Source organism: Gobio gobio (assembly GCF_949357685.1).
Source record: "Gobio gobio genome assembly, chromosome: 18".
Taxonomy (NCBI): Eukaryota; Metazoa; Chordata; class Actinopteri; order Cypriniformes; family Gobionidae; genus Gobio; species Gobio gobio.
In genome coordinates this window covers 50250445-50274972 of record NC_137111.1, presented here as the reverse complement: position 1 = coordinate 50274972, position 24528 = coordinate 50250445, and the positions used below count along the sequence as shown (strand labels likewise).

General features: G+C 39.7%; 1 protein-coding gene across 1 annotated transcript in view; it reads right to left on the bottom strand.

Moving 5' to 3' along the window:
* stk32c (serine/threonine kinase 32C) overlaps positions 1–24528 on the bottom strand; it is a gene marked incomplete at both ends in the record, with an annotated part of 117913 nt that overhangs the window by 45907 nt on the left and 47478 nt on the right. The window contains one exon of the mRNA XM_079843405.1: positions 8590–8741. Coding sequence (XP_079699531.1) covers positions 8590–8741 — 152 coding nt within the window. The remainder of the gene's footprint in view (positions 1–8589; positions 8742–24528) is intronic.

Genomic DNA, 24528 nt, shown 5'->3' with positions numbered 1-24528 from the left:
AAACCTTCAGAAAGCACGGGAATAAAAGGTCCATCTAAACAGAAGACACGGTCACAATTAGCATGAATAGCTCAAAGCTCAATACCATAGTTACACACTAAACACTAATCCCCAACAACAGAGCATGTAAAAAAATACTACTTACTGATTGACCAAAAAGAAACATTCCTCAAACATGAAAAAAAGCCACTGCTTCCTCTATCCACATGCTTACCTTCTTCAGGAACAGTACCTGGGTAAATACTCATCTATGAAGATGATTAGCGCCCCCTAATGGCGTGGGAAAATATAACTTCTTAGGTAACAGAGTTACACTCTGACAAAACGTACCAATTCACAAAATCAACAGAATGCATAGCTAACCAAAAACTGAAGTAGTAACCTAGAATACTAGGCGTTTCTCAATGTCAAGGAAGGATCCTCGGAAGCCAGAATTTCAAGGATGCTACGTCATTGACATCCGTCAAAGGGCTATTCCAATGTCGAGGATCCTCGGAATTTCAACCAAGGTCTGAGTCCTTCGTTCGAAAAATATGCCATATACAGGAAAGGATGCATACGTGTAGACTTCGCGCTCTCAAATCACCCACAATCCTATACGCAGAGCTTTGCTCTCTTGTTAAAAAAATACTAAATATCGGACGTTGGCAGTTAACGGGGCAATATGCTTTCAAGTGTAAGTATATTTACGTTACCAAACATTTGTTATAATCGTAGTAAATATAAGTAAAGTTTAACATTTAAATGCCAGTACAAATTACAACCGTTATACCAATATATACAAATGACGTTATTGATGGCTAACGGACCTCTTCACTGACGTAATGACGCAATGACGTGCACTTGCTAGCCTGTTCCATTTACATGTTCTCCGAATGCTAAAGAGAAGCCTCGCCTAGCCTCTGAAGGAAGAGGAAGGACCAGTCCTAGAGGAAGAGGAAGGACCAGAGGAAGGACCAGTCCTAGAGGAAGAGGAAGGACCAGAGGAAGGACCAGTCCTAGAGGAAGAGGAAGGACCAGAGGAAGGACCAGTCCTAGAGGAAGAGGAAGGACCAGAGGAAGGACCAGTCCTAGAGGAAGAGGAAGGACCAGAGGAAGGACCAGTCCTAGAGGAAGAGGAAGGACCAGTCCTAGAGGAAGAGGAAGGACCAGAGGAAGGACCAGTCCTAGAGGAAGAGGAAGGACCAGTCCTAGAGGAAGAGGAAGGACCAGAGGAAGGACCAGTCCTAGAGGAAGAGGAAGGACCAGAGGAAGGACCAGTCCTAGAGGAAGAGGAAGGACCAGAGGAAGGACCAGTCCTAGAGGAAGAGGAAGGACCAGTCCTAGAGGAAGAGGAAGGACCAGTCCTAGAGGAAGAGGAAGGACCAGAGGAAGGACCAGTCCTAGAGGAAGAGGAAGGACCAGAGGAAGGACCAGTCCTAGAGGAAGAGGAAGGACCAGAAAAAGTGAGTGAGCAAAACTCAATCTCGCCTAGGGCAACCAAAGAGCTAGAGCCGGCCCTGGGTATCAGAGTGAATCAGGGCTGGACTGGTAATCTGGCATACCGGTCATTTTCCCGGTGGGCCGACGCACTTTGGGGCCGATAAGGTTATTTATTTATTTATTTTTATTTTATTTTTTGCCACGGACTGGCCCATCATGCAGGGACAGCGGCCCATTGGTTTGTCTTCTGAATGGACAGGCCAAAGCGAGAGAGACCTTCCCTCCTCCATAGACTGTGTCCATAGGCGCTGTTTAAACATTTGGGCGCATGAAACTGCAAAAGGCGAATATCCGCAACAGCGCTGCCGCCGACGAACGTGCGCTGCGTTTCTGCTGCTCTATGAAGTGATGAACCGGCTCTTTGACTCCGAGTGTTGTTTTATACAATCGTGTGATATGGGAACATTAAAGGTTCTGTGGTGAATCAGCTGAAAACAGCCGAGACCATGTAAATACATCACGAGGTAAATTGGAAAACAGCAATACACACAACTACAAACTTGTCACTCTAGCACAACCAAATTCAATAGTTTATTATTATTTATTTGTTTATTTTCGAAACCATATACCTATGGCAATGAGGAGCATGATTTTACCTGTGCTGTGACTACCATACAGTTAAACTCAGTTAAAATGTCATTACACTCTAAAAAAAAAAAGGTTCTATATGGCACCAAAAATGGTTCTTGGCTTGTAATGATAGGGAAACCTTTTTTAGTGCTATAGCACCAATTTTGGTATTTCAGTGGTTCTTCACCTGTTCTTTGACTAAGGTGCTATAGCACTGCTGAAGAACCACTGAAGCACCAAAATTGGTGCTATAGCACTAAAAAAGGTTTCCCTATCATTACGAACCAATAACCTTTTTTTTTTTTTTTTTTTTAGAGTGTAGGGTAATTAAATTATAATTCAACAAAACAGCTTTAAAGCCTGGATCACATGCATTAAAGGGATAGATCACCCAAAAATGAAAATTATGTCATCATTTACTCACCCTCAAGTTGTTCCAAACCTGTATGAGTTTCTTTGTTCTGCTGAACACAAAAGATGATATTTAGAAGAATATTTGTAACCAAGCAGAGAGAGCAACTATTGACTACCATTAGGGAAAAAAATACTATGGTTGTCAATAGTTGCTTTCTCTGCTTGGTTACAAATATTCTTCTAAATATCATCTTTTGTGTTTCACGGAAGAGAGAAAGTCATACAGGTTTGGAACGACATGAGAGTGAGTAAATGATGACAGATTTTAAAAGCATTAAATCACTTTAATGTATCCTAGCTCAAAATCAGTGGTTTACTGTCAAGTGCATTTCTGTGTGACAAAAGTGCAATGTTACGTTTGTTATCTGCATTTGCAGTAAATTCGATAATATCCATCATTAGTTGTCCCTGTCCTATAGATTTATTTATTTACTCCAATTTAAGGCCCTAACCCCAGTTAAAACATTCAAGAGGAACTCATGGGCCGGATGGGCTGGGTTTGCCAGGGCCGAATTTAAGCCCCAGTCCAGCCCTGGAGTGAATCCACAGAGGAGGACGTCGCTACCGCGCTACATTTACACAATCGTGATTGACAGACGTGTAGAAAGTCACTGTGAAACCGTCTCTCTCCGTCTGTCTGTGAGAGAGAGAGAGAGAGAGCGAGGCCGGACGCCAGGTTGGCAGCCATCGGAAACAAAAGGAAGGCAGATGCTTTCGTCTGGTTTCTGTCTCTGATGAAGTTTGCTCGGTTTCTCCACACGTTCTGCTTCCTGACACACACACGCACAGCTGCCGGGATCAGACCGCTGGATGTCGCGCTGATGTTTCCACCCATATGGACGGCCTGAACAATAAATGACAGGTATTATTTATAACCGGTCCTTCTGTGCATATGCTGGCCTGAGCGGAGAGAGGAGGAGAGAGCCATTGTTTGGGCAGATGGAGCCGTGAAGCCGCTGTCATGATGAAGAGCGTGGGAGAGCCAGTGCTGCAGTATTCATGAGCACAGATGCATTGTGCGTGTAGTTTGCGTGTGTCGAGTCTTTCATTCCCTGCTGCACGATGAACCGCCTGTGCTCTGTTGTTAAAGGCTTTTCTTTAGGCAGCCGATTAGCAGAAATTAAGAGAGATTGTCGTGAGTGCTGATGTGAATGAACGCTTATCTACAGAAAGGTGAAGCGCTCCGACGGACCAGAAAACCATCTTTATCAGAACAATCACAATTTAGTTCATACCGTGGCTGGTTAAAAAAACTAAAACAAGAATGATCCTAAGAGCAATCCTTGAAACATTCTCTAATAATAGAAGACGGAATTGCAAGAAAAAAACGCTCATTTAAAAAAAACTATTAAAAACCTTTTTGTTAGTTGAAATAAAGCTGAAACAATATACAATATAAATTAATATTAAATGAAAATCTTTACACAAAAATTAGATACTGTCTTATGGCAACTAACTGTAGTAAAACGTAACTGAAATTAAAACAATTAAAATATGAAACCTAAATAGTAATATTTTACGTAAAATTGACAAAAAACATTTTTCTCGCATTTTTGACTTTTTTCTTGCAATTCCGAATTTACAACTTGCAATTCCGACTTTTTTCTCTCGCAATTACGAATTTACAACTTGCAATTCCGACTTTTTTTCTCGCAATTACAAGTTTACAACTTGCAATTCTGACTTTTTTCTCGCAATTACAAGTTTACAACTTACAATTCTGACTTTTTTCTCGCAATTAGGAGTTTACAACTTGCAATTCCGACTTTTTTCTCGCAATTACAAGTTTACAACTTGCAATTCTGACTTTTTTCTCGCAATTACAAGTTTACAACTTACAATTCTGACTTTTTTCTTGCAATTAGGAGTTTACAACTTGCAATTCCGACTTTTTTCTCAAAATTACGAGTTTACAACTTGAAATTCCGACTTTTTTCTTGCAATTCCGAATTTACAACTTGCAATTCCGACTTTTTTCCTTGCAATTCTGAGTTTGTAATGTGCAAATCCGACTTTTTTCTTCCAATTCCAAGTTTACAACTTGGAATTCTGACTTTTTTCTCACAATTACGAGGTTACAACTTGACATTCAGACTTTTTCTTGCAATTCCGAGTTTACAACTTGTAATTCCGAGTTTACAACTTGCAATTCTGACTTTTTTCAAGTAGTTCCTAGTTTGTAACTTGCAATTCCGACTTTTTTCCTTGCAATTCTGAGTTTGTAATGTGCAAATCCGACTTTTTTCTTCCAATTCCAAGTTTACAACTTGGAATTCTGACTTTTTTCTCACAATTACGAGGTTACAACTTGACATGCAGACTTTTTCTTGCAATTCCGAGTTTACAACTTGTAATTCCGAGTTTACAACTTGCAATTCTGACTTTTTTCAAGTAGTTCCTAGTTTGTAACTTGCAATTCTGACTTTTTTCTCACAATTACGGGTTTACAACTTGCAATTCCTGCAATTCTGAATTTACAACTTGCAATTCCGACTTTAGTTTTCACAATTACGAGTTTATAACTTGGAATTCTGACTTTTTTCTCACAATTCTGAGTTTAAATAACTTGCATTTCTGACTTTTTTCCTGCAATTCCAACTTTAGATATAAACTCAAAAAAATTGGTAAATTGTGAGATAAAAAGTCTTCATCACCTTTCTTATCTTTTTATCCGTGGTGGAATCAAGCTTCCAAAACAATCATTTGCACAGACTCTGCCACATCCAATTTTAAAACAATATTATAAGCCACTCTATTATTGTAATATAATCTATTTCAGATAAATGACATAAAAAACACACCCATAAAGAGAACACCCAACCAAAGCGAGTGCTTTACATCAGTCAGACAGCTCTGAGACGGTTCGGTTGGAAACGGAGGCGATTGAGACGAGAGATGAAGGATAATCGATAAAAATCAGATTTTCCCCATGAACACTCACGGGTGATACATAAAGATGAGGCCTGTACCACTGAGAGCACACTAACACACACATTATCCTTAAATAAAGCATGAAACACACACTAGTGAAGAAGACTGAATTATGAACCGAGCGTGTCATACAGAGTCACAGAAGGACAGGAAGTGATGAAGCGTTTCCATGGAAACAGCCTTAAAGACGACCTGACCATACAAAGAGGAAGAAGAAGAAGATGCTTTCTCTCCTTCGGGTCACACAACCACACACTCGCACAAATCTCCTGTGACGTCAAACAATCAGATATGTTGGATTACGGGGATGATCTTATTTCAGGTTGAGCTGCCACATTAAACAGATTAACAGAGTTTTCATTCATTTTCCCCCTGAGCTCACACATATAATCAGCAAAGGTGTGTGTGCTGGTGACTGTCAGTCATTGCATCTCTTCTACTTCAGTTGCACATATACACTCACCTACAGGATTATTAGGAACACACACTAATACTGTGTTTGACCCCCTTTGGCCTTCAGAACTGCCTTAATTCTACGTGGCATTGATTCTACAAGCTGCTGAAAGCATTCTTTAGAAATGTTGGCCATATTGATAGGAGAGCATCTGCAGTTGATGGAGATTTGTGGGATGCACATCCAGGGCACGAAGCTCCCGTTCCACCACATCCCAAAGATGCTCTATTGGGTTGAGATCTGGAGACTGTGGGGCCATTTTAGTCCAGTGAACTCATTGTCATGTTCAAGAAAGCAGTTTGAAATGATTGGAGCTTTGTGACGGGGCATTATCCTGCTGGAAGTAGCCATCAGAGGATGGGGACATGGTGCTCATAAAGGGATGGACATGGGCAGAAACAATGCTCAGGTAGGCCGTGGCATTTAAACCATGCCCAATTGGCACTAAGGGGCCTAAAGTGTGCCAAGAAAACATCCCCCACACCATTACACCACCACCACCAGCCTGCACAGTGGGAACAAGGCATGATGGATCCATGTTCTCATTCTGTTTACGCCAAATTCTGACTCTACCATCTGAATGTCTCAACAGAAATCCAGACTCATCAGACCAGGCAACATTTTTGCAGTCTTCAACTGTCTAATTTTGGTGCAAATTGTCGCCTCTTTTTCCTATTTGTAGTGGAGATGAGTGGTACCCGGTGGGGTCTTCTGCTGTTGTAGCCCATCCGCCTCAAGGTTGTGTGTGTTGTGGCTTCACAAATGCTTTGCTGCAGACCTCGGTTGTAACGAGTGGTTATTTCAGTCAAAGTTGCTCTTCTATCAGCTTGAATCAGTCGGCCCATGACCTCTGACCTCGAGCATCAACAAGGCATTTTCTCCCACAGGACTGCCGCACACTGGATGCTTTTCCCTTTTCACACCATTCTTTGTAAACCCTAGAAATGGTTGTGCGTGAAAATCCCAGTAACTGAGCAGATTGTGAAATACTCAGACCAACAACCATGCCACGCTCAAAATTGCTTAAATCCCCTTTCTTTCCCATTCCGACATTCAGTGTGGAGTTCAGGAGATTGTCTTGACCAGGACCACACCCCTAAATGCATTGAAGACACTGCCATGTGATTGGTTGATTAGATAATTGCATTAAAGGGTTAGTTCACCCAAAAATTAAAATTGTGTCATTAATGACTGAGCCTCATGTGGTTGGACACCCGTCAGACCTCCGTTCATCTTCAGACACAAATGAAGATATTTTAGTGTAAATCTGATGCTCTGAAAGGCCTCCATTGGCTCAACTTTACACTCTCAAGACCCTTAAAAGACACTAAAGACTAAAGTTACAAAGTCCATCTCACTACAGCGGCTCTACAATAACTTTATGAAGACGAGAATAGTTTCTGTGCGCAAAAAAACCCTAAATAACGACTTATATAGAGATGACGATTTCAAAACACGGCCTCATGAAGCTTCGAAGCGTTATGAATCAGTGAGTCGATTCATGATTCGGATCGGGTGTCAAACCGCCAAACTGCTGAAATTTGGCGATTCAAACTGCTGAATCGACTCACTGATTCATAACGCTCCAAACTGCTGAATCGACTCACTGATTCATAACGCTCTGAACCGCTGAATCGACTCACTGATTCATAACGCTCTGAACCGCTGAATCGACTCACTGATTCATAACGTTCTGAACTGCTGAATCGACTCACTGATTCATAATGCTCCAAACCGCTGAATCGACTCACTGATTCATAACACTCTGAACCGCTGAATCGACTCACTGATTCATAACGCTCCAAACCGCTGAATCGACTCACTGATAGTTCAGCCAAAACTGTAAATTGTGTCATTAATGACTGAGCCTCATGTGGTTGGACACCCGTCAGACCTCCGTTCATCTTCAGACACAAATGAAGATATTTTAGTGTAAATCTGATGCTCTGAAAGGCCTCCATTGGCTCAACTTTACACTCTCAAGACCCTTAAAAGGTACTAAAAATGTCGTTACAAAGTCCATCTCACTACAGTGGTTCTAAAATAACTTTATGAATCGGCGAGAATAGTTTTTGTGCGCAAAAAAAACCCTTAATAACGACTTATATAGTGATGACGATTTCAAAACAAGCCATCATGAAGCTTCGAAGTGTTATGAATCAGTGAGTCGATTCAGTGGTTCGGAGCGTTATGAATCAGTGAGTCGATTCAGTGGTTCGGAGCGTTATGAATCAGTGAGTCGAATCAGCGGTTTGAATCGCCAAATTTCAGCAGTTTGACGGTTTGACACGCGATCCGAATCATGAGTCGACTCACTGATTCATAACGCTTCGAAGCTTCATGATGCTGTGTTTTGAAATCGTCATCACTATATAAGTTGTTATTTAGGGTTTTTTGCGCACAAAAACTATTCTCGTCTTCATAAAGTTATTGTAGAGCCGCTGTAGTGAGATGGACTTTGTAACTTTAGTCTTTAGTGTCTTTTAAGGGTCTTGAGAGTGTAAAATTGAGCCAATGGAGGCCTTTCAGAGCATCAGATTTACACTAAAATATCTTCATTTGTGTCTGAAGATGAACGGAGGTCTGACGGGTGTCCAACCACATGAGGCTCAGGCATTAATGACACAATCTACATTTTTGGGTGAACTAACCCTTTAATGAGAAATTGAACAGGTGTTCCTAATAACCCTTTAGGGGAGTGTATGAGTGTAAGAATCGGAGGAAGCCGGGATAGTCACCAGAGGTTTACTAAAAACACGTGTTCGATCTCCTGCAGGATCTCCAGCTCTCTGAAGACGTTGCGGACCTCGTCGCGCTCGATGCACTGCTGCTTGTTCATGTACTTCATGGCGTACATCTTCTCCGTGTCCCGCTTCTGCACGATGCACACCTGCACACACACACACACACAATGAGAGAGTTACAGAGACACAACGGCACGGGCGCGTTAATGACATCATCAACATACATCATCATAGACTCGCGTCCTGTATTAATAACCCGCTCGCAAAATGCCACGGGTCAGAGATCCTTCACAAGCACAGAATCTGCATTAAGAGCTCATTAAATGATCATCAAGAGTGTGTGTGAAGTGAGACAGAGATAAAGGTCAAAACTCTGATATCACTGCATATGCAACTATATAGATATTTGCATTGGAAATTCAGAGACACATACATATTAATATATTGTATAATATTAAATAATATTAATGTGTAATATTATAAATCTTTTTTCTGAGCTCATATGAGCAGATATTAAATAAATGAATGAACATGCAGGGCAAAAACAATGAGTCATTGAATCATTCATTCAATCGTTCAAAAGCACGTAAGACGTGTTCGACCAGAGAGTCATTGAATTGTTCACTCAGTGTTCACTCATTCGTTCATAAAACCAGGGATTCATTGAATCATTCACTCAAACCATTCGTTCATAAACCAGAGAGTCATTTAATCAATCACTCAACCGATTCGTTCAAATGAACGTATTTGTTCAGGAAGAAAACCAGGGAGTCATTGAATCATTCACTCAACCGATTCGTTCAAATGAATGGATTTGTAAAGGAAGAAAACCAGAGAGTCACTGAATCGTTCACTCAACGCATTCGTTCATAAAACCAAGAGAGTCATTGAATCATTCACTCAACCCATTCGTTCATAAAACTAAAGAGTTTTTGAATCAATCACTCAACCAATTCGTTCAAATGAACTTATTTGTTCAGGAAGAAAACCAGGGAGTCATTGAATCATTCACTCAACCGATTCGTTCAAATTAATGGATTTGTAAAGGAAGAAAACCAGAGAGTCACTGAATCGTTCACTCAACCCATTCGTTCATAAAACTAAAGAGTTTTTGAATCAATCACTCAACCGATTCGTTCAAATGAACATATTTGTTCAGGAAGAAAACCAGGGAGTCATTGAATCATTCACTCAACTGTTTTGTTCATAAAACTAGAGAGTCATTGAATCATTCACTCAACCCATTCGTTCAAATGAACGTATTTGTTCAGGAAGATAAACAGAGAGTAATTGAATCATTCACTCAACCCATTCATTCATAAAACCAAGAGAGTCATTGAATCATTCACTCAACCCATTCGTTCATAAAACCAGGGAGTCATTGAAGAAGTCTCTCAATCGATTCGTTCATATGAACGGATTTGTAAAGGAAGAAAACCAGAGAGTCATTGAATCGTTCACACAACCCATTCGTTCATAAAAACAAAGAGTCATTGAATCATTCACTCAACCCATTCGTTCATAAAAACAAAGAGTCATTGAATCATTCACTCAACCCATTCGTTCAAATGAACGTATTTGTTCAGGAAGAAAGCCAGAGAGTCATTGAATCGTTCACTCAACCCATTCGTTCATAAAACCAGGGAGTCATTGAATCAATCTCTCAATCAATTCGTTCAAATGATCGGATTTGTAAAGGAAGAAAACCAGAGAGTCATTGAATCGTTCACTCAACCCATTCGTTCATAAAAACAAAGAGTCATTGAATCATTCACTCAACCCATTCGTTCCAATGAACATATTTGTTCAGGAAGAAAACCAGAGAGTCATTGAATCATTCACTCAACCCATTCGTTCAAATGAACGTATTTGTTCAGGAAGAAAACTAGAGAGTCATTGAATCATTCACTCAACCCATTCGTTCAAATGAACGTATTTGTTCAGGAAGAAAACTAGAGAGTCATTGAATCGTTCACTCAAACCATTCGTTCATAAAACCAAGAGAGTCAGTGAATCATTCACTCAACCCATTTGTTCAAAAAACCAGGGAGTCATTGAATAAATCTCTCAATCCATTTGTTCATATGAACGGATTTGTAAAGGAAGAAAACCAGAGAGTCAATGAATCGTTCACCTAACCCATTCGTTCATAAAACCAAGAGAGTCATTGAATCATTCACTCAACCCATTTGTTCATAAAACTAAAGAGTTTTTGAATCAATCACTCAACCGATTCGTTCAAATGAACGTATTTGTTCAGGAAGAAAACCAGGGAGTCATTGAATCATTCACTCAACTGTTCTGTTCATAAAACCAGAGAGTCATTGAATCATTCACTCAACCCATTCGTTCAAATGAACGTATTTGTTCAGGAAGATAACCAGAGAGTCATTGAATCGTTCACTCAACCCATTCATTCATAAAACCAAGAGAGTCAGTGAATCATTCACTCAACCCATTTGTTCATAAAACCAGGGAGTCATTGAATAAATCTCTCAATCCATTTGTTCATATGAACGGATTTGTAAAGGAAGAAAACCAGAGAGTCACTGAATCGTTCACCTAACCCATTCGTTCATAAAACCAAGAGAGTCATTGAATCATTCACTCAACCCATTCGTTCATAAAAACAAAGAGTCATTGAACCGTTCACTCAACCCATTTGTTCATAAAACCAGGGAGTCATTGAATAAATCTCTCAATCGATTCGTTCATATGAACGGATTTGTAAAGGAAAAAAACCAGAGAGTCATTGAATCGTTCACACAACCCATTCGTTCATAAAAACAAAGAGTCATTGAATCATTCACTCAACCCATTCGTTCATAAAAACAAAGAGTCATTGAATCGTTCACTCAACCCATTCGTTCATAAAACCAGGGAGTCATTGAATCAATCCCTCAATCGATTCGTTCAAATGATCGGATTTGTAAAGGAAGAAAACCAGAGAGTCATTGAATCGTTCACTCAACCCATTCGTTCATAAAAACAAAGAGTCATTGAATCGTTCACTCAACCCATTCGTTCATAAAAACAAAGAGTCATTGAATCATTCTCTCAACCCATTCGTTCAAATGAACGTATTTGTTCAGGAAGATAACCAGAGAGTGATTGAATCGTTCACTCAACCCATTCATTCATAAAACCAAGAGTCAGTGAATCATTCACTCAACCCATTTGTTCATAAAACCAGGGAGTCATTGAATAAATCTCTTAATCCATTTGTTCATATGAACGGATTTGTGAAGGAAGAAAACCAGAGAGTCACTGAATCGTTCACCTAACCCATTCGTTCATAAAACCAAGAGAGTCATTGAATCATTCACTCAACCCATTTGTTCATAAAACGAAAGAGTTTTTGAATCAATCACTCAACCGATTCGTTCAAATGAACGTATTTGTTCAGGAAGAAAACCAGGGAGTCATTGAATCATTCACTCAACTGTTTTGTTCATAAAACCAGGGAGTCATTGAATAAGTCTCTCAATCGATTCGTTCATATGAACAGATTTGTAAAGGAAGAAAACCAGAGAGTCACTGAATCGTTCACTCAACCCATTCGTTCATAAAACGAAAGAGTTTTTGAATCAATCACTCAACCGATTCGTTCAAATGAACGTATTTGTTCAGGAAGAAAACCAGGGAGTCATTGAATAAGTCTCTCAATCGATTCGTTCATATGAACAGATTTGTAAAGGAAGAAAACCAGAGTCATTGAATCGTTCACTCATAACCGATTCGTTCATCAAACCAAGAGAGTCATTGAATCATTCACTCAACTGGGTTTCGTTCAAAAACCCAGATTCATTCAGTAAAAACAAACGAGTCATTGAATCACTGAGGCTGATCCGATATAATGACCCGCGTTGGATTGATGTAATAAGTTGATATTGTTCAGCGGCCCTCATTCAGGCGCTCAGGGAAAGGGAAACTGCTCTGATTCTGTCAAACGCCACTGAGAGAGTCCACAGGCAAAAACTCATTTATCCATCCCATTGAAACAAGCAAACCAAATAATCTAGTGGAAACGGCCTTCAGAGCGTCTCACAGAAATGTTGTTTTCCTGAACTGAGCTCTCCACACATTAAACCTTCTCTAATTATATCCGTGTTGATCCCTCAACGACTCGATGTTCACGGAAGACTGACACCATAACTCAGATAAACGGCACAAACATCAGCCTCGGAGAGGAGACGGATAACAGCGTCCCGAACTCGGATCTAATCATCCATCCCAGAACAACACAAGCACAAAACCGTCAACATAAGAGGCTACACAAATACATGTACTTGCTGCTAAAACTGAAGCTCTTCCTCAGGGTTTCTGTCCCGTTTCCCAGCACACAAATCCAAACACTTCAGGACACATTTACTGGAGAAGAGAAACGACTGAAGAAATGAAGTGAGTTTGTGCTTAAAACCAGAACAAATCTGCCAATGAGGTCAGAGAAATAAACTTACCGTAATTCAACGGGAAAACAAGTTCTAAACTCGCGAAACTTTGACACATTTCTCTTCTCCAGTAAATGATTTAAGACTGGACAAAATAAGACAGAAGGACTGTTTTGCAGTGTAATGCATCACATCATTAACTCTTAATTGAAAATATATGAGTTCTAATAAAGTTCACATTTCTCTCCTCCACACATTAATAAACCGCATTAAACTCCCGCCGGCTGCTTTCACAGCTCAGTGTTCATAAGAGCACTTGTGTTTGTGCTTCAACACACATTCAACAGGCTGATAAAGGTCTGTTCTGAAGTACTGTCAAAGGAGCAGACCCATCCGAGACCCAAAACTACAGTAAAATATGAAATATTATTCTAATTTAAAATAGCCGTTTTCTATGTGAATATATTCTAAAATGTAATTTATTTCTATGATCAAAGCTGTATTTATTTGATCAAAACTACAGTAAAATATGAAATATTATTCTAATTTAAAATAGCCGTTTTCTATGTGAATATATTCTAAAATGTAATTTATTTCTATGATCAAAGCTCTATTTGTTTGAGCAAAACTACAGTAAAAATATGAAATATTATTAATGCATTTATTTGATCAAAACTACAGTAAAAATATGAAATATTATTAATGCATTTATTTGATCAAAACTACAGTAAAAATATGAAATATTATTAATGCATTTATTTGATCAAAACTACAGTAAAAATATGAAATATTATTTTAATTTAAAACTGCCATTTACTGTGAATATATTCTAAAATGTTATTTATTTCTGTGATCAAAGCTGGATTTATTTGATCAAAACATATTTAAAAATATGAAATATTCTAATTTAAAAAAGCCATTTTCTATGTGAATATATTCTAAAATGTAATTTATTTCTGTGATCAAAGCTGTATTTATTTGATCAAAACTACAGTAAAAATATGAAATATTATTCTGATTTAAAATAACCATTTTCTATGTAAATATATTCTAAAATGTAATTTATTTCTATGATCAAAGCTGTATTTGTTTGAGCAAAACTACAGTAAAAATATGAAATATTATTAATGCATTTATTTGATCAAAACTACAGTAAAAATATGAAATATTCTTTTAATTTAAAACTGCCATTTTCTGTGATCAAAGCTGTATTTTCAGCAGCATCACAGATAAAAGAGGAACTTTATTCCGTGTCGCTCAGATTTTCATTTACGACTCGAGCATTGATGAGTGTTTCTCTACAGCTTCTTCCAGTGAGAAACAGACACAGAGAGAACGAGGTGAGAAAACACAAGGACAGAAGCACAGAGAGTCTTTTCTCTGGCAGTGAAGGATGGAAGGATGTTTATGGACTGCTGAAACGACACCTCATCAAATGAATCACAGCAGCCTCTGCCAAAATCATCAAATTAAATGCTTCCTTTCTTTTTGGTCCAGCGTTCTGTAACTATGGTATTTTGGTGGAGATTGTGGTTGCCATGGTTACCATTTTTGGTAAGAATCCTACTGAGGAAAAAGGACTTCCCTTTCCTAGACAGCGGTGTCTGTAATTAGAGAATATCTCAGCTCCTCTTCAGTGTGATCCCTATCCCTGAATCTGCAGAACACGTACGGGACACAGGGTGACGAGACTCCGCCCACACTCTCTTCTGATTGGCTGTCATTGATTTGGTTGCGAGTGCAGTGCACATGCACAGACTCCGCCCACACTCTCTTCTGATTGGCTGTGATTGATGTGGTTGCGAGTGCAGTGTGCATGCACAGACTCCGCCCACACTCTCTTCTGATTGGCTGTGATTGATCTGTTTGCGAGTGCACTGCGCATGCACAGACTCCGCCCACACTCTCTTCTGATTGGCTGTGATTGATGTGGTTGCGAGTGCAGTGCGCATGCACAGACTCCGCCCACACTCTCTTCTGATTGGCTGTGATTGATCTGTTTGCGAGTGCAGTGCGCATGCACAGACTCCGCCCACACTCTCTTCTGATTGGCTGTGATTGATCTGTTTGCGAGTGCAGTGCACATGCACAGACTCCGCCCACACGCTCTTCTGATTGTAGACAATAGACTATGCTTCATTTAAAACTTGGGAAAATCTTTTTTACAGAGTATATGAATGATGATATCCACTCTTAAAGTGTGTCAGGTGTAAGATGCAGTGTTTTATGTAACGCTGAATAATGCGGCGGTCGCGTTATGAATGCAGAGCTTCTCTACTCTTTAAGCTTCTCCTATTCCCATGACTCTGATATATTTAGCCGCTCTATCCATTGTTGTCACAAAGCTTCTGGTCGGCCCGACCCAGCCGAGAGAAACCAGTGTTCAATCTGCAGGAGACCGGAATCAGAAGCGCCGGGTTTCTGGGTCACACAACTGCTGAGAGGAGCAAGACGACTTCAAGCTGAGATAAACTCGCTGATCCGTCTGTCCGCTATTTCAGTCTTACACTCTTAAAAATAAACGGGCAGTTTTTGCCATCCCGATAAAGCCTCTTGAATCCAAACGGAATAACATTCCCTCATGAATCGATTCTATTCAACGTCTGACTGGAACAAGCCAAGTGTTTTTCCTCTGAATTATAACGGGAACACCAAGTATCCAAACTCTTTCCAGCCCGATGAGTCTCTGAGTGACAAAGAGAAATAATTTCCTCTTATGTAAATTCGTTTTCTCTCCATCTTTAGCGATGCGGGCGGGAAATTAAAGCACCACCAGCACTTCCAACACAAACATCCTGAACTTCTCCTGGAACTGGCTGGAGATGAACAATTAAAGGCCAGAAGTGGAGATGAAAACGATGGAGACTCGAATGGAGAGAAGAGCATGTTGAAGGCTCTATTTGCAAAGATACAGAGAGAGAGAGAGAGAGAGAGAGAGAGAGAGAGAGAGAGAGAGAGAGAATAGCTAACAACCCACTCACTCACACACTGAGAAACCAAACAATTAAAGGAAACGACTGTGGGCTGAAGGATTCATTCAGACGAGCTCATGTGAGGAGAGACAGAAGAGCCGAATTAATCACAAGCCGATCTTTAAACGCACATCAGGCCTGAACTCGTGAAGACATGTGAACAACAGCACAGAGCGGGGTCAGCATATGCTGAGGGTCACAGAGCGGGGTCAGCATATGCTGAGGGTCACAGAGCGGGGTCAGCGCATGCTGAGGGTCACAGAGCGGGGTCAGCGCATGCTGAGGGTCACAGAGCGGGGTCAGCGCATGCTGAGGGTCACAGAGCGGGGTCAGCGCATGCTGAGGGTCACAGAGCGGGGTCAGCGCATGCTGAGGGTCACAGAGCGGGGTCAGCGCATGCTGAGGGTCACAGAGCAGGGTCAGCGCATGCTGAGGGTCACAGAGCGGGGTCAGCGCATGCTGAGGGTCACAGAGCGGGGTCAGCTCATGCTGAGGGTCACAGAGCGGGGTCAGCGCATGCTGAGGGTCACAGAGCGGGGTCAGCGCATGCTGAGGGTCACAGAGCGGGGTCAGCGCATGCTGAGGGTCACAGAGCGGGGTCAGCACATGCTGAGGGTCACAGAGCGGGGTCAGCGCATGCTGAGGGTCACAGAGCGGGGTCAGCGCATGCTGAGGGTCACAGAGCGGGGTCAGCGCATGCTGAGGGTCACAGAAGTCGCCAACTTTCTGCAGAGTCAAGAGCTCCAGACCTCCAAACTTCTGTGGCCTTCAGATGAGCTCAAGAACAGTGTGTAGAGCTTCATGGAATGGGTTTCCATGGCCGAGCCGCTCATCCAAGCCTTACATCACCAAGATGCAGTGGGGTAAAGCGCGCCGCCACTGGACTCTAGAGCAGTGGAGACGTGTTCTCTGAGTGACCAATCACGCTTCTCTGTCTGACAATCCCATGGACGAGTCTGGGTTTGGCGGTCGCCAGGAGAACGGGACTTGCTTGACTGCATTGTGCCAAGAGTAAAGTTTGGTGGAGGGGGGATTATGGGGTGGGGTTGTTTTTCAGGGGTTGGTTCCAGTGAAAGGAACTCTTGAAGCTTCACCAAGACATTTTGGACATGCTTCTTTCAAATGGCACTACATTATATTTAGCTACACAAAATAAGACTATTACTTAAGACAAGTATGGCGTAATATAACATAAATGATGTCTCTTACTGAAATATGTAGAAAACCCACGAAAGATCCATGTTATTTAAAAAATGTATTACATATTTGGACAATGGGCGGCGCCATTTTGTTTGTGTTCTATGTTGATGACGTGATGACGATGACTATGATGATGTCGTATGGTTGCACTCGGCAATCATCTGGCGCTACACTAAAAAATGCTGGGTTAAAAATAACCCAAGTTGGCTTGATAAAAGAAATTAACCCAGCAATTGGGTTGTTTTAACCCAGCGGTTGGGTTAAATGTTTGCTTAAAACAACCCAATTTCTAGGTTAAAACGACCCATTCACTGGGTCAAAACAACCCAATAGCTGGGTTAAAACGACCCATTCACTGGGTTAAAACAACCCAATTGCTGGGTTAAAACGACCCATTCACTGGGTTAAAACAACCCAATAGCTAGGTTAAAACGACCCATTCACTGGGTTAAAACAACCCAATTGCTGGGTTAAAACGACCCATTCACTGGGTTAAAACAACCCAATTGCTGGGTTAATTTCTTTTATCAAGCCAACTTGGGTTATTTTTAACCCAGCATTTTTTAGAGTGTAGCGCCAGTTGATTGCCGAGTGCAGCCATTCTACCTCATCTACATAAAACGCAAACAAAATGGCGCCGCCCATTTTGCAAATATGTAATGGATTTTTTAAATAACGTGGATCTTTCATGGGTTTTCTACTACATATTTTAGTAAGAGACATCATTTATTTTAGTCTTAAAGCGATGGTTCACCCAAAAATGAACATTATCCCATGATTTCCTCTCCCTCAGCTCATCTGAGGTGTGTGTGACATTCTTCTCTCAGACGAATAAAATCTGAGTTATATTACAAAAGTCCAGGCTAATCCAAGCATTAGAATTGGATTCATAGTTGCTCTGTTTTTGAAGTGCATCTGTGCGTCATATAACTGCTCCAGCGGCTCTGGGGTGTTAATAAAGGCCTTCTGAAGCGAATCCACGCGTTTGTGTGAGAAAAATATCCATATTTAAAACTTTATCAAGTAAACTTTCGGCCTCCGCCTTCCCTGTTCAGTTTCTGGAAGTGTGTAAAGTTCTCCTGCGGATGGAAAGACTAACGCTCAGCTCCGCTCGTCATGACGTCACACACACATCTGGAGTTTCAACATTCAACACTTTTACACAGAAGGCGGAGGCCGAAAGTTTACTTGATAAAGTTTTAAATATGGATATTTTTCTTACACAAACGCGTTGATTCGCTTCAGAAGGCCTTTATTAACACCCCAGAGCCGCTGGAGCAGTTATATGACGCACAGATGCACTTCAAAAACAGAGCAACTATGAATCCATTTCTAATGCTTGGATTAGCCTGGACTTTTGTAATATAACTCAGATTTTATTCGTCTGAGAGAAGAATGTCACACACACCTCGGATGAGCTGAGGGAGAGGAAATCATGGGCTAATGTTCAGTTTTGGGTGAACTATCGCTTTAAAACATCAGTTATATTCTGCTTCTCAAACTGCTTCTTCGATTAGTGACCTAGAAATCGTTGCGGTCTGCAAATCTTCATCATTCACAGTGTAGAGGAGGAATGCTGTTCTCAGCTCTGGATTTGTTGTGTTCTAGGTGCAATGGTAAAAAAAGAACCAAAGATGGCAATTAAAGCGAGATGTGTTTGGAGAAGCAGCGGAAGCTTCAGAAACACAGACTCAGCTCGGAGCAGGTCACATGATCGCTCTCTCCAACAGGCCGGCTCCGGTCTCCATCTAATCCTGACGGCCTCCAGCTGCGGACACACACACACACACACACACACACCGGCCGGGGAATAAACGCCCTCACACACTCCATCACACCCACACGGCCTTTCCGAAATTTCCAGGATAATGCCCACCAAGTTGCACCGCTATTAAAGGGTTAGTTCAGCCAAAAATGTAAATTGTGTCATTAATGACTGAGCCTCATGTGGTTGGACACCCGTCAGACCTCCGTTCATCTTCAGACACACATGAAGATATTTTAGTGTAAATCTGATGCTCTGAAAGGCCTCCATTGGCTCAACTTTACACTCTCAAGACCCTTAAAAGACACTAAAGACTAAAGTTACAAAGTCCATCTCACTACAGCGGCTCTACAATAACTTTATGAATCGGTGAGAATAGTTTCTGTGCACAAAAAAACCCTAAATAACGACTTATATAGTGATGACGATTTCAAAACACGGCCTCATGAAGCTTCAGAGCGTTATGAATCAGTGAGTCGAATCAGCGGTTTGAAGCGTTATGAATCAGTGAGTCGATTCAGTGGTTTGGAGCGTTATGAATCAGTGAGTCGATTCAGCGGTTTGGAGCGTTATGAATCAGTGAGTCGATTCAGCGGTTCAGAGTGTTATGAATCAGTGAGTCGATTCAGCGGTTTGGAGCGTTATGAATCAGTGAGTCGATTCAGCGGTTCAGAGCGTTATGAATCAGTGAGTCGATTCAGCGGTTCAGAGCGTTATGAATCAGTGAGTCGATTCAGCAGTTTGGGTGTTATGAATCAGTGAGTCAATTCAGCAGTTTGAATCGCCAAATTTCAGCAGTTTGGCGGTTTGACACCCGATCCGAATCATGAATCGACTCACTGATTCATAATGCTTCGAAGCTTCATGAGGCCGTGTTTTGAAATCGTCATCACTTTATAAGTCGTTATTTAGGGTTTTTTTGCGCACAGAAACTATTCTCGTCTTCATAAAGTTATTGTAGAGCCGCTGTAGTGAGATGGACTTTGTAACTTTAGTCTTTAGTGTCTTTTAAGGGTCTTGAGAGTGTAAAGTTGAGCCAATGGAGGCCTTTCAGAGCATCAGCTTTACACTAAAATATCTTCATTTGTGTCTGAAGATGAACGGAGGTCTGACGGGTGTCCAACCACATGAGGCTCAGTCATTAATGACACAATTTACATTTTTGGCTGAACTAACCCTTTAAGAGGAATCAAGTGAGTTCCACAGAGAGTTCAGAAGGCCCTGCCAAGCACCAGCCAATCAAATAAAAAATACAGCTACCGAACAGCCAATCAGAAAATAGCATTGCTGTATCCGGGTAAGATTTAGATATTCCCGCAACAACTTTTACATTCTGCCACCGACTGTTGGTTTAGTTTAATGTTTTCGTTCCAACATTTCTTTTTTGTATATTCAAAAATATTTGAAACAATCTCATAACATGCTTCAGTGTAAATGATTTAATTTGATTGGCATTAGCCCTACAGTGTCTCATTCTAATTTAACTTATAGATCAAATTTAAGAATATAAAATGAAAGCTGAAGCATAACCTATATTTAATAAGATTATGGGAAAATGCCCTTTATAAAAGGTGAAAAAATATCAAAGATATGCAGATTTAAATATCTCAAAGCTGATTGAACACTGGTGAGAATATTGCTTCAGAATACATTATATTTACAACATAGTAAATTCTGAAAAAAAAAATATTCCATATTATTATGGATTATTAATTTGCCTCTTCCCTGACATCTTTGAAATGGAGAAATGCAAGAATTAATACTATGCACATACACACACACACACACACACACACACACACACACACACACACACACACACACACACACACACACACACACACACACAGAAATGTTGAATTCAATTAAAAAATATATATTATTTATTTATTTATACAATTGTTTCAGATCAGCCACCCAAACCCCTGCTGCCGTCACCAAAATCTCACTCTGAACTCAGTTCAAAACCTGCTTCTCATCTCCATCTCCTTCTGCTTCAACATTTTTGTTGACAACTTCATTTTTATAACGGAACTTTGTGAGATCGCGATGAACTGACAAAGCAACTGCATTTTGGTGATCGTAGCGATCTTGGCTCACTTTCGAGGCTACAGTCATTCATCGAATAAAACTATTGTTGCTTAGAGGACCGACGGCCTGCAAAGTTTCGGAAGTGACATCTAAATATAAAACGCCACAGCAGACAGAAATATCCTCCTGACCCAGAATACTGCAACTCTAGAGGACATTATTTAGCCAATTTCTCTGACAACATGCACAGTTTTGTCTGGATTTTCTTATGAAAATATTATTACACGTCTTTTTACATTTACATATTGTCCCAAAACACATTAATATGCAAATTAAATACAGTGTATAGATGAGATGGGAATGGCATTTATGGCCATGTTTACACACATATTGCATAAAATAAAATGGTACATCAAATTATTTTGTATCTTTCATAACATTGAGAATCATCTTTATACCAAGTTTGGATTAAAAAAAAAAACTTGAAGCATAAATTAATGTCTTTTAATAAAACATTTTTTAAAAAAGTATGCTCCAAAACAACAAAAATCGAAATATTCACAAAACCTTTTTTTCTGGTTCTCAGATATTTTATGACAGCTGAAATTATGACATTAAATTGTAATAATGACAAAAAATATCAAAATAATGAAAAAAGAAATTGTAATTATAACAAAGTTGAAATTATGAATCGAAATTTTTACATAAACTGTCAAAATTATAACAAAATTGAAATTATGACACTTGAAATAGACAAATTGTAAAAAATTATGACAAAAAATGTCAAAATTATGACAAAGTTGAAATTATGACACTTGAAATAGACATAAAATGTCAAAATTATGACAAAAAATGTCAAAATTATGACAACATTTAAATTATGACACTTGAAATAGACATAAAATGTAAAACTTATGACAAAATTTTTCAAAATTATGACAAAGTTGAAATGATAACACTTGAAATAGACATAAAATGTCAAAATGATGACAAAAAAATTCTAAATTATTACAAAATTAAAATTACAACACTTAAAATAGACATAAAATGTCAAAATGATGACAAAAAAATTCTAAATTATGACAAAATTTAAATTATGACACTTGAAATAGACATAAAATGTCAAAATTATGACAATGTCATTTTGACTGTCCTCATTATTTTGTAACATTTTATGTTAATTTCGACTTACTGTCTTAATTTAGACATTTGGTAAATTTTAACTTAATGTATATATAATTTAGATATTTTATGACAGATGAAATTATGATATTAAATTGAAATTGTGACAAAATATCAAAATGATGACAAAAAAATTTGAAATGATTATGAGTCGAAACGTTGAAAGATACAAATGATTTTGTATCTTTCATAACATTGAGAATCATCCTTATACAAAGTTTGGATTTAAAAAAAGTTGAAGCGTAAAAATTGATTGGTGAATGAAAACAAAAATCAAATGTTTGTCTATTCATGTCTTTAAAAAAAAAGAAAAATAATATATATATATATATGTTCCAAAACAATAATGACCGGGGAAAAAAAATCTAAATTCACAAAACCTTTTTTTCTGGTTCTGAGGACGATATGTTAAAATACTAGTAACGCATTAAAGCAGTGTAAAGGCAGACTGATAGATTAATGCTAGCCTATTTTGCAAACTGATTGTTTCTGTCGCTCGTGTAAAGCTTCTATCACAACCCATTCTCACTCCCAAGGCGTCAAAATCTGAAGCATGTTTAAGTGCTTTCCGCGTCACAATAAAGACGCTAAAGTCACCCCTAGGCGTCACTATATCGACACGCTGGTGCTCCATTCATTCAGTTGTTTACCCAATGCGTCAGATCAAGATGCATGTTATTCTTTGCATTTGTAAAAGCAGACATGATTTTATTAATATTTTATTCATATTTCGAGGTTACTTTTATATTTTGGAGCTGCTAACCCAACTCCTACCCTAAACCTACCCATTTCTAAACAATATAAAACACATAACAGGCAAATACAAGTACAGTCACATCTATTTATTGCAAAAACTGACTAAAAACAGTATAAAAGTATTAACTCATGTTGCATTCCAAGTCTTCTGAAGTCCCACGATGTCTTTATGTAAAGAACAGAGTTGATTTTAATGTTTTAATCGCTGAGATTATGATCCCGCCGCTCCGTGAACGCACTCATTCATATCTCATTCAAATAATACACACGCCTCTTTAGCATGACGCATTCGGTCACAAGACACACGAGAACCAATGACATTTTACAATCAAAGCTGACGTAATGACGCAATTGGTCACGAGACATGCCAAATGAAAACTGACGTAACGGGCGGCAATATTTAAAATGTAATGTGTTCGTGATCTTCTGCGGATGGAGACGCTGATCGCTTTTGGGGATTTCCTTCACACAACTCAATTGCTTGGTCTCGGAATATTTGTACTTTTTTAATAAATTGTGCATGCAGTCGACTCAGCCTGTTATATCTGCGTTTTATATGCAACACAAATGGGTCGGTTTAGGGATGGAATGGGGTTGGGTTGCATGTTCAAACGTGTCTAGATAGCGTAAATAAAATGATGCTAGCTGATTAAATTGAGAATCACAGTCCATCATGTCATAATGGCAAAATCATAACCCAATATATGATCGTCATGACGATAACGTTCCCATGCCCAACACGTCTGTGTCTGATGCCAAAGGTTTCTCATTGAAATGAATGGAGCACTCAGCGCGTCGATATAGTGACACCTAGGGGTGACTTTAGCGTCTTTATTTTGACGCGGAAAGCACTTAAACATGCTTCGGACTTTTACGCCTTGGGAGTGAGAATGGGTTGTCTATCATAACACAGCTTTATGATTTAATGACCGCTAACTGAAGCTGGAATCCACACACAGCTGCTGTGAACATAAAGCCTGCAGAACCTTTAATATGTTTGGTTGACTGTATGATATTTTGATAAAGCACAGGCTGCGATGTGAAAGTGGCAGCGCTGGAACTGATGTGTTATACGCCGGCGCGATCACTGGATTTTTCCCTCGGCAGTGGAAACTTAATACTCCGTTATTTATGGTCATAACATAATTCAAAATGGTAAAGTGTCTAGTCTAGTTAACTAGTTATGCTCTCCATTTTTGGGGATTTCCGCCCGGATTTGTCCGACCCAAATGTAAAAGCTTCCCACACACAAACACACACACACACACACACACACACACACACACACACACACACACACACACACACACACACACACACACACACACACACACACACACACACACACACACACACACACACACACACACACACACAGTGTCTCTAAACACACAATACTGGTGTCATTTTACAGGAAACCCTCTGAAGTTTCATAAAGCACTGCTAAAACGTGTGAGTATATGTTGTCTGAGCTGTAATAACCCCCCAAAAGAGGCGCTTTTTGATTGTTTTGGTTATAAATTGATTGTTGAAAGTGTGTATCTCAGGCGCTGTGTGTTCTAGCACCCTGCAGACAGTTCCGGCTGTAAACACTAGATCACAGAAAACACTGGAGAACAGAGTTTAGTCTGGATCA